The sequence below is a fragment of the Marmota monax genome, unplaced genomic scaffold (genome assembly GCF_021218885.2).
Source record: "Marmota monax isolate L192 unplaced genomic scaffold, Marmota_monax_Labrador192_F-V1.1 WCK01_AAM20220418_F8-fsc00039, whole genome shotgun sequence".
Classification (NCBI taxonomy): domain Eukaryota; kingdom Metazoa; phylum Chordata; class Mammalia; order Rodentia; family Sciuridae; genus Marmota; species Marmota monax.
Genome location: NW_026693602.1, coordinates 75916 through 88142, shown reverse-complemented (window position 1 = coordinate 88142; position 12227 = coordinate 75916). Strand labels below are relative to the sequence as shown.

Here is a 12227-nt window from a genome sequence, read left to right as displayed (position 1 = left end):
TATTTGGATGAAGCCAACATGGCACTCAAAACTAATAAGTTGTTTTTTATGTTTTTTAATTTGTGTTATTTGCTGATTTGTTTTATTGAAAAATTCAACTTTGTGTATTTGCTAAGTATATCATGGTATTTTAAGGTGTATATATATATATATATATATATATATATATATATATATATATATGGTGAAATGACTAAATGAAGTGAATTAATACATGCATTATTTCATATATTTATCAGTTTTGTGCTTAACAAAGTATTGCATTCATTCTATTAGTACTTACTAAGAACATAACATACTCACCATGTGATACAAAAATACTCTTGACCTTCTTATGCCCATTCAAATAAAAATTTCTAAACTTTGACTAACAATATGCCAACACTCCACAAAACACAGTACCTGGTCACCACAATTTTACTCTGTGGATTTCTGACTTCCACATGTTAGTCAAATTTTCCTGCAACTGACTTTCTGTATCTGCCTTATTTCACTTAATGCAAAGTCCTGCATATTCATCCTATGTTACTTTAAATGGCAAGATATTTTGATATGTAAATAGCAATGGCATATAAATACCACAATTTTACTAACTTGATCATTGATGGGCACACAGGTTGAGACCATATCTTGAATATTGAGAACAATGTTTTCACTGAACACAATAGTGGAGCTATCTCTTCCACGTGCTGATTTCATTTCTTATGGATACATATTTAATATTGGCATTTCTGTATCATGAGGTCATTCTACTTTTAATTATTTATGTGTTGTGCTTGGGATTAAGCCCAAGGGTTCTATACTACTAAATTACAACACAGCTTTTAAAATTGTTTCAGACATGATGTTCCTAAATTTCTGTGACTTGCCTCAAAATTGAAATCTTTTGCATGGCCTCCAATTAGCTAGGATTACAAGCTAGTAGCACTATACTTGCCTTTTAAAATTTATTTTAAAACTATTTTCCACAAGGACTATATAATCTACTGTTGTCCGTTTTTTTTTTAATGGACAAATCAATTAACAATATACAGCACATAAAGATAAAGGAAACCATGGTTTAATCAAAGTAACAACAACAACAACAACAACAACAACAAAAAACCCCGAAACATTAGGAATTGAACATTAGGATAGTGAGAGTTATAAATTACCCAAAACTACACTAAGTAAACATTTGAAGGGAGATTAGATAACTAAATTTAGACAAAGATTGTTAATATAAATAAGCAGAAATTGTGAATGCGAATAATTCCTCAAGAAAAAAATGTCTGAAAGAGGCAGTCATGGTGTGTAAAGCTGTAATCTTAGCCATCTGGGAGAGGCTGAGCAGAAAGCCCATAAGCTCAAGTCCAGTTTTAGCAACATAGTGAGATCCTGTGCAAAATTAAAAACCTATAGAATATATAAAGGGAAGTGGTAGAGAAATTCAAGTATGCCATTATGAAAAGTGATAAGCCACAAGTTAAATCATTAAGCAAAGTAGGAAAAACAATTATAAGAAATATAGAAAACAACTTTCAAAGTAACAGTAGCAAGTTCTTCACTTTTAAAAATTCATTTGATTATTAATGCATTATTGCAAGCCACAAATCAAAAGGAAAAGCTTTACTAACAAAATTAAATCTAAAAAGGAAAAAAGAGTTGCTGAATTAATTCCACAGAGTGTGGTAAAAAATGGAGCATGGCCTGCTCCCTAGGGTGCTCTGGGGTGCTCCAGCCCCAGGCTAGTGAGGAGCTGGGGAGCCCATGAAAAGCCTAAAGTTTCTGCCCTGCAGACCCCTGGAGCTCCCAATGTTACTGTCCACTGGTTGGCCAAGGCTGTGAAGAACCTAAAAGCCTCTCCCCCTGCCTGGATGACCTGATAATGGCAATGATCTATAGAACCTCAGACCCAGGATCTCTGGGCTGCCAAATCCCCTGGCCCAATCCTGTCCATCCTAGCCAAAGCCAGCACTGAGAAAATGGCAAACTCTGTGTGGTGGGGGCATGGCATGTCAAGAAGACTGGTGGCCAACCAAATGCCTAGAGGCCATCAGGGGCTTTAAGGGCCTAAGAAGGTGAGTGGATGATGGATTGTGCAGCCAATCAGCACAGACTAGGGCTCTCAGTGACCACTCCAGGAGGGCTTCACAAGAATACAACTTGTCCTGACAAGGAAAACAAAGGCCTTATCCATCCTGGAATGTGAGTGAAGCCCTGGAACATGATGGGTGGAAGGGTGAACACCCTTGGGTATTTGGTGTTTATTCAACCAAAGAGAGAAACTGTAGGGTAACATACCATATTTGATCAATTGAAAATGTCTACCACACTTCAGGTAGATTTACTGGCCTGTTGTACAAGGCCTGTGTATATAATATGAAAAAGCTGTTCTCAACTTTTAAAACTTTTGCCACATCTGGACATTCATTTTTTTTTTTTTTTTTTTGAGAGAGAGAGAAGAGAAGAGAGAGAGATAGATAGAATTTTTTAATATTTATTTTTCAGTTTTTGGTGGACACAACATCTGTATTTTATTTTATGTGATGCTGAGGATTAAACCCAGCGCCCCGTGCATGCCAGGCAAGCGCATCACTGCTTGAGCCACATCCCCAGGCCACACATCTGGATATTCTAAATGTAAACAGTTTGACAACATATAATAGAGTTACATAATAATGTCTTGAAAATGGCCATTTGTTTTAAAAAATCAGAAACATCTTCTGGAATTGATCTTGAAATGGAGTTTTTAGACCACATCTAGCAGTGGCAGTTATCCACATTTTTTTTCAGTGGGTTAGAAGACATCATGAAGACTTGGACCACAAGAAGAAATTGTCCTGTGCCAGACTGGTTATATGTAAAAGAAATTTTTCATATATTATAACCATTATTTTGTATGTGTATTTTACTCCTCATTACTAAGTACTAATTACTAATGCTAAGTACTTTTTAAAAGAAATATCTAGACTTTCTAGATGTACTTAATATATGTCAAAAGTAGAAGTAAATATAGCACATTGTATAAATTTTTTTTTTTAATTTATATAAAAATTTTTTGGGGGGTGGGGAAATAGCCACCCCCCAAAATATGTTGGGTAATATATATTGTGTGCTGATTCTCTGGAGCACCATGCCAGTGTGCTTACAATGAGGCAAGAGTAACCACTGTTCCTATGTCTGTGGGTTTTGTTTTACTGTGCTGTGTACTTAGTGTATATAAAGGACCAACAAGTCCTAATCTACATCTAGCTTTTCTAGCTGTTAAAGAGGTTGCCAGTGTATGACAAAAGTATAATGAGTAAACAAGTTTTGTATGTTTTGTGTTAAAATTCTTGGGAAGAATTGTCTTCTAAAAATGTGATCATTAGAGTTCACAGGGTTGGGGAAGGGCCAGAATGATCATATTTTGAAGACATTTTCAAATTAGGACTCTTGTTACATATGTGCAATTTATTCAAGACTGTCATGTATGTAGTAGACAAATTGAGTCCTTAATTGAAAAATCTAGTCTGTATAGATGTTTAGAAGTGACTGTTGTGTATTAAATATAGAGGAAGTAAAATATTACTTCATAAGACTGAATGTTATCTCTGATATGCAGATGCTTATACACAATAAGGTGGGCAAAAATAGAAGTTCATTTTGGATAAGACAAAGGGGAATGAAGGGAAGGGAGTAGGATGGGAATAAGAAAGAAAGAAGAATGAATCAGATATAACTTTTCTATATTCATATGTTAATACACAACCAGTGTAACCCCACATTTTGTACAACCACAAGAATGGGAAGTTATACTCCATGTATGTAAAATATGTCAAAATACATATATCTACTATGGTATACCTAAAAAGAACAAATAAAAATTTCAAAAAATAATAAATCTGAAAGAAATTTAATTGTATGTAATCTACAGGGAACTCTAAATCTAAGGAAAGAAGTAGATGAAAGCAAGAAAATATGAGTGTTACATACAAAAGTCACCAAAAAAAAAAAAAAAAAAAAAAGCTGGGGTTGCCAAATTATGATACAGAAACCATTTAAAACAAGAAGTTATATGGCATAAAATATATTCTAAATTAAAAAAAAAATTTAAAAAGAGGCAAAGTAGATTATACAAAGATAAAAAGAACTTTTCCTTAGAATACTGCCATGAGAATAGATATATTTTCAAGTCTTCTCAGACATTAAAAAGGTAAGATTAAAAAAAGTAAATACAGAAATAGAAAGCAACACTATAATACTAGGAGACACTAATCCCCATTTACTGTAAGAAAAAGTCAAACAAAATGGTAATCACAAAACAAAAACTTTGAAAAATACTTTAAACATATTTGACTTATATACTAAATGTTCTCAATAGCAAATAGAATATTAAACTGGATTGACCAACTGGTAAGGAATAAAACAAAGGTTAATAGGTATGAAAATAGTAAAATTATTTTGTAAATATCATAGCATAAAGTTAGAAATCAAAAGTAGAAGGGATGCTCAAAAATCTAGAAATATGTGGCAATTGGTTGAACAATCTTGAACATGGTCTTGTTCCAGAATTGAAAGATAAAATTAAGAGAACTTTGTACACCTCAGTTAGCTGGAGACTTCATGTAAATATCTATCAAACTCCCATTTCCTTTTGCAAACAGAAAAACATATTCCAGAAATTTTATGGAATCTCAAATTTATGAAAAGCCCCCCAAATTTCAAAGTATAAACAAAATTGGGAGAATGTTGTGTCATGACTTAAAAACATTATAAGTTACAATATACAATGGGTAGTACTGACATCAAGTTAAACAGATAGGCATATTAAATTGGGAGTGTGATAATCCCTTGCATATGTAGCAAATTAAAACATTTCATGCCATTGTTTGTTACAGTATTATCTAAAAGAGCTACCATGAGAAAGCACACCAAATATTCCTTGAAACAAGTGGATGAGACAATTTGTAATATAGAAACTAGAGAATATTTTTCACGTTAAAAAATCCATAAATTTTTGCAAAATCTATAATCAGGATAAATCTTCAGTATATTAGGTTAACTGAAATAAGTCCCTACCAAAAAGAAAAATATGGCAGAATTCTACTTATATAAGATGCCTAAAACAAAACAAAACAAAAACAAATATACAAACAAAAACTTTCTGAACAGAAATGAGAATGGCATTACTGAGGAGAGAAGATAGAAATGAGCCTTTGTTTACATAAGAATTTATGTATTGATTTTTGAGATGTAAACTTTCTACAGATATATTACATAAAAATTTGAATTAACATTACTGAACAATATACTTGATATGGTGGACAGCAAGTTTTGTTTTGTGGTTTTGATTAAAATTTCAAACAACACATAAAATATAAAAATAATTCCAAAATATTTTAAAGCTACCTTAAAAATGTCATTACACACACACACACACACACACACACGTAATCCAGGTACTAGGAATTCTGAGGCAGGAAGATTGCAATTTCAAGACCATCCTCAGTAATTTAGTGAGAACCTTCCTCCAAACATAAATAGAAAGGGACTGGGGCATAGCTCATTATTAGATCATGCCTGGTTTTATCCCCATTACATTAACATATAGAAAATTTACATTACTCTGTACATAGGGAGAATGAAAAACTAATACAGATAAAATATAAATGTCATTAAAAGGGAATAATATTTATGCAAGCAAGTAAAAGCACATGTAATTTTATTGGCAATAGAAACAAGGATCATGCATATCTTAATTTCAACTTACATTGTCCTAATTTGTAAAATAATGGAAATTGCCATCTAATCATAAAAAATGGATAAAAATAAAGCAGAACCAAATTATGTGAGAAAATCTACTCCACAACATAAAACCTATTCAATAAAATGGAAGAAAAAGAAAATTTAACCAACAAAATTGTATATAACCACAGATATACTATTTTACAAGCCCTTTTATGTAACTACATTTTGCAACTGTGACTACAGACCCCAAAAGAGCATTCATTGAAAACCTTGATTCACTTCACAGAAAATCCATTACAAGTATTTTAGAGCTCTAATAAGAAAATTTTAATGAATAAATATATGAATATTATTAGAGAGACTGCTTTATAATATTAGTTTATTACAATGGTTTGACCTAGAGTTCTCCAAAAATGTGCATCAATTTCCTAGAGACCCACAAATAATGGTATCTCTTTTAGACCATGCTGATCCTCATAAGCTAAGGGGAGTTTTGGTGGTTAATTTGAATGTACTGGTACATCACTGGAGAAAAAAGGAGACTTTAAAGAATTTGAAAGCATGATAAACATAGAGCATATGTGTTCAATGATAACAAGAGAAATAAACCTAAGCTTCTAAAAAAATATTTTCTGGTGGATAACTTTTCCATCAACATTTGAAGTTTGACGTCCTCCTTGACATTTGGGCCTCTCAATGTGTCCAATGCTATGTGTAGGCCACAATATTTTACATCACTGAATTCATCTAAGTACCACTTATGTAAAGTGAAGAATATATAACTAACCAAGAAAGGAAGAGATCAAAGACTCAAAGGAATATCATTAACACTTATCTGTACCAAACAATGCCTTTTTCTTGAAAGCACAAACCTAAAACTCATTCTTGCAGAGAAGTTCCCAGAAGATATTCTGCAAGGGAAGAAAATTAAATAACAATAATGAAGAATTCTGAATGGAAGTTATACATACCCAGGAAGACCATGTTTCTGTAGTTCTCTAACATTACATCTCTATATAATTTTTGCTGAGCAGGCTGCAGGCATTCCCACTCCTCTTCAGTGAAATCAATGGCCACATCCCTGAATGTCAACAGTTCCTGAAACAAGAATAGGTAAATAAATAGCACATTGACCAAATGATAATCCACAGAGTTTGTGATCTAATTAAAGTTGAGATGAGAGTTTGTAAAAAGACTCTCATGTGATGACTTTAATTATTTATAAAGATACTTTTAAACACAGTGATACCATTATCTACCTCTGAAGAAAAAGTGACATAAGTCCAAAAAGAGTGTATATGCTCCACTTTTATGAAATAAAATATAAAAATTCAGGCATCAACACAAGAATATACATTTGTTATTTTATATCATAATCTAAGTTGTATATATCTCTCAGATGAGAAAGTTATGATGATTAAGAAGGGGAATTCTCAGCATAACCATGAATCAGAGATTTACTAAAATGCAGAATATGATTCAATAGTTCTGGGATGGAACTGAGTTTTCTGAATATGTAGCAACCTCTCTAGTGATTCCAATACCAGTGGTATAAGACAAACTTTTGAAATGCAATGAGGTAGAAAACTAAAGGAAATATTTATTTTAGTAAATACTTTAGTAAATATTGAATTTGAATTCAAATATTTTATGGTATTTATGTATATTATTAAAATAACAAATAGCAACAACAATCTTGTTTGAATATTTTTGTTTTTTAAATTTAAACTTATTTTTAATAATAAAATAAAAATTGTACATATTTATGCAATAAAAATTTTGATACATGTATAAATATGTGATGTTTCTAACAGCATAAACTTATCTCACTCTTCAAACAATTTCATGTTTTATTTAATTTTATTGGTTCTTCTTAGTTCTATACAAGCATGGGATATATTGTATTCTAATTAGGATCCTATTCTTGTGGGTGGGCATGATGATGGGAGAATATTGGGAGGGAGGATGGAGATAAAAGAAGGTAATGAGGATTGAAAGAGAGCAAATCAAATTGAACCTTGTATGATTTTGTCAAAATAAACACAATTAATATGTATAACTATAATGCTCTAATAAAAAATTCCTTTTTAATTTTTTTTTTTTTTTTTTTTTTTGTAGTGGTGAGAATTAAACCTGGGTTCTTGCACAAGCAAGGCAACTTCTCTACCATGGAGTCACATCTCCAGCACAAATGTATTTCTAATCTTGATTATTTCTTTCTGTTAAATAATCTAATCTCACTCTTTCTTATATTTATTGTTTTATACCATTATTATTGTTAAAATGATTTTTTCTCATATCTTAAGTAATATCCTATTATTATAATCATCATCATCATTATTATTCTTGTTATTATTAATTATCTTCAATACACATGCTAAGAATTCCATGTGATCAACCACAATCTTGTACTATTTTACACACATGTCTTCTATAATTGCCTGTGTATCTAACTCAAAATCAAACCTTGTTTCCCTGATGATCAGTGTCATCCCTCTCACCATGTATTCAGTACTCTGGACTTTATAGTCTCCTCAGTCTTGCATTAGCTCCAATCTACACTAGTACATAAGCCCTACTTTTGTATCTACCACACCTAGACACAAGATTGTGCTGGGAAAAACAAACAAAACCTACATCTGATATTCCTGTACTAACACAGAAGCAACTGTACAAAAGGGACAGTCACCTGCATGAGAAATGAGCCATATTGACAATAAATAATAGAAAAATGAAACCTGACTAATAAGTAGAACATAAAGAAGATATCTAACATGTTATTTTTAGATTGTCCTTATGAATATTGTAGACATAGGCTCATGACAAAAATCCAATTTAGATAGCTACCTGATCATTTTATTACTAACATCACTATTTCAAAATCCAACTCCCACAGGTTTTCCACAGTTTTATTCCAAGTTCACTATGATATTTGTAGGGATTCTGACTGTGGAAATATACAGGGAAGCATTCCTCTGGTGAGCAAACTCCTGGGGGATAACAGGCACCCTGTTTCCAACCCTTAGAATGCTCTGCAGTTACTCCCTGGAACTAGTAAGATAACTAATACATGTGCAATGCCTAGCTGCTATGATAATGTCCTTTATGAGGAGGCTCTGTGCTAGAGTCTATCAGCCTTGACCTTGATCTCAGGCACACACTTCCTAGAAATAAAGGATCTCTCTTGTTAGACACCACAATGTTTCACTGAGCCTAAAGCTGCCAACATAACAGTAACTTTTTACAATGGATTTTCTTGAGAGCTACACAAAGCTCGTAACGTTGCACATTGTAACTTATTATATAACTGAGAGATAAGCTGCATAATGTTGCTAAATCTGTAACCTGACAATGAACAATGTGTACTAATGAAGCCAATGACCTAAAGTAATCTATTGATATAAATAAAGCTGGCATCTAAGGTGAGCAGTTTTTGCTTTTGCCTCTGCACTTCACTTCTGTATCCATTTGCCTTCCCTACAATCATATGAAACTGATCTAACATGACCATATCTACCTTTCAATTACAAAATCAACCCTAATTTTAAAGAAAACAAATGGCTTGCATTCTATCATACTATAGATAAAATGGAAATAATAAGGATCTATAAGATATTCTGAGTAACAATAGCTGATCACACTTTATTTTCACCTGATCATGGAACTCTCTCTAAAATAAATCATATTTATGGCCACAAATAAAGTCCTAACAAATAGAGAAAAGTAGAATCAATGCCTTGTATCTTATCAGATAATTATAGCCTAAAATACACAGCAAGAAAAATTAAGCTAGTATACAATCATATGGAGATTGAATCACACACTTTTGAGTGTATGTCATAAAAATCAGGAGATAAAAATCTTAGAATCAACCAACAGAAATACAATGTACCAGAACTTCTGGGATATTCTAAAGGCAGTTCTAAAAGGAAAATGCAGTTGTGTTCCTAAATAAAATACCAGAAAGATTCAAATCAAATAATTTACATGTCAATCTCCCAGCCTTATAACAATAACAACAAATTATTCCCCAAATGAGCACAAGAAAAGAATATGAATCAGAGATGAAATTAATGAAATAAAGAATAAAAGAATATAAAGGATTGATGAAAAAAAACTAGTCGGTTCTTTGAAACAATAAACAAAATGAATAAACCCTTAGACAAACAACTCAAACAAAAGAGAAAACTCAAATTCATAAAATTAGAGATGAAAGAGCTCACATTATCACATAAACCAATGCAATTTAGAGGATTATCAGGGAATTATTTTGAAAACTCATATTCTAATAATTGGAAAATCTAAAAGAAATGGTTAAATTTCTAGGTACCTATGACCTACCCAAAATGAACAAAGTGGATATTGAAAACCTAAAATAACAATAAAAAGCAATGTAACTGAAGCACTAATACCAAGCCTTCCAACACAAAAACTTCTGGACAAGTGAATTCAATACTGAATTCCATCAGATAATCAGAAGAAATTAACACAATGCTTCTCAAGTTATTCCTTGATATAGAAAAATAAAAACCCTCCCAAATTTATTCTATGAAGCCAGTATCACCATGATATTAAAAACCAGCCAAAAGACCAGCACCCACATGATCCAAAATTTGGGAGGCTGAGGCAGGAGGATCACAAGTTCAAGACCAGCCTCAGTAACTTAGCAAGACCTTCTCTCAAATAAATTAAAAGAACTGGGATTCTACTTAGTGTTAGAATTGTCCTGGGTTCAATCCCCAGTACTATTTTTTTTTTTTAAAGAGAGAGGAGAGAGAGAGAGAGAGAGAGAGAGAGAGAGAGAGAGAGAGAGAGAGAGAGAGAGAGAAAATTATTTTTTAATATTTATTTTTTAGTTTTCGGCGGACACAACATCTTTGTATGTGGTGCTGAGGATCGAACCCGGGCCGCATGCATGCCAGGCGAGCGCGCTACCGCTTGAGCCACATCCCCAGCCCCCCCCAGTACTATTAAAAAAAAATCCAAATCCCGACAAGAACACTTCTCTGATGAAAGAAAACGACACACCAATATAATTGATGAACTTAGATAAAACCCCCTCAATATAGTAGCAATTCAAATGAAATTCAATAGCATGTTAAAAAGATCATACAACATGATAAAGTTGTTTTCATTACAGGAGTGCAACAAACACAATTCAAAAGAAATTCTATATATGACAAACCTAAAGCCAACATCCTATTTAATAGGGAAGAGCTGAATGCATTTTTTCTAAAATGAGGAACAATAGAAGGATGTTCTGCCACTATTCCTATACAATAAATACTCAATTTTTAGTTGAAGCATTTGGCAAGAGGCAGAAATAAAAGGGTTACAAAGAGGAAAGGAAGGAGTCAAATTGTCTCTGTTTGCAGATGATATAATTCTAAACTTAGAAAATACTAAAAGTTCCACCAGAAGATTCCTAGTGATGATAAACAAATTCAGCAATGTTGCATAATAAATAAATCAAGATATGAAACCAATAGCTTTTGCCCACAATATGAATCTGTTGGGAAAAAATGAGGAAACTTGTTTCATTCCAAATAACTAAAAAATTCTTAGTAAGCCAGTTACAGGGCCGTATGCCTGTAATCCCAACTTGGAGGATCAGCAGTTCAAAGCCAACCTCAGTAACAGTGAGGCATGAAGCAACTCAGTGAGACTCTATCTCTAAATAAAAAATATAAATAGGGCTAGGAATGTGGCTCAGTGGTTGAGTGTCCCTGAGTTCAATCCCTAGTACAAAAAAAAAAAAAAAAAAAAGAAAAAGTTTAGTAATAAGTCTAATAAGTCTAACCAAAGAAAGGAAAGATCTCTACAAGAAACATTACAAAAAAATTACTAAAAAACTTAAAGTCATCTACATATAAACTAAAGCCACATACATTAACTACATTAAATAAACTAAAGCCATCTGGAGATTAAATAAAGACATCAGATTAACTAAATCCACCTACAGAATCAATACAGTCTTCATCAAAATACCCATATTATTCTATACCTAGAAAAAAACAATCCTAAAAATCACATGGAATAACAAAAGAACCAGAAAAGCAAGGAATTCTGTAAACTATAACCTGAAGGCCTCATTATACCTGACTTCAATTTATACTACAGAGCCATAATAACAAAAGCAGACACAGAGAAAAATGAAACAGAATAGGAGCTACACAGACATATGAACCTTGATTCATCTAATTAGTGATAAAGGTCCCCAAATATACATTGGTGAGATGAAATCCTCTTTACCCAGTTATACTGGGAAAATGGGAATATCCATTTATAAATGTCAATCCAAAATGTATCAAAGGTCTGAGAATAATCCCAGGAACTTAAAAACTGCTAGAATAAACCCTAAGGGTAACACTACAACATTAAGGAGTAGGCAGCCTTTTCCTCAAAAATACTCATATATCTCAACAAATAATATCAAGAACAAATAGCATGGGAGCAAAACAAAAATGCTTCTGCAAGGCAAAGGGGAAAAAATGAACAGCATGAAGAGACAACAT

At 32.5% G+C, this 12227-nt stretch overlaps 1 protein-coding gene across 4 annotated transcripts in view; it reads right to left on the bottom strand.

Annotated features, from left to right (window-relative positions):
• LOC124103126 (zinc finger protein OZF) overlaps positions 1-12227 on the bottom strand; it is a 44012-nt gene that overhangs the window by 14067 nt on the left and 17718 nt on the right. Inside the window, exons 2-3 of one of the 4 annotated variants that reach the window (XM_058584041.1) lie at positions 6716-6810; positions 6551-6623 (exon numbers count right to left, since the gene is read on the bottom strand). Coding sequence is in view for 1 of the 4 variants with exons in the window: in XM_046459644.2 (XP_046315600.1) it covers positions 6684-6810 (127 nt within the window). In the remaining 3 variants the exon portion in view is untranslated. Of the gene's footprint in view, positions 1-6550; positions 6624-6683; positions 6811-12227 lie in introns of all 4 variants that reach the window. The other 3 variants (XM_058584040.1, XM_046459644.2, XM_058584042.1) reach the window with 3 other exon arrangements.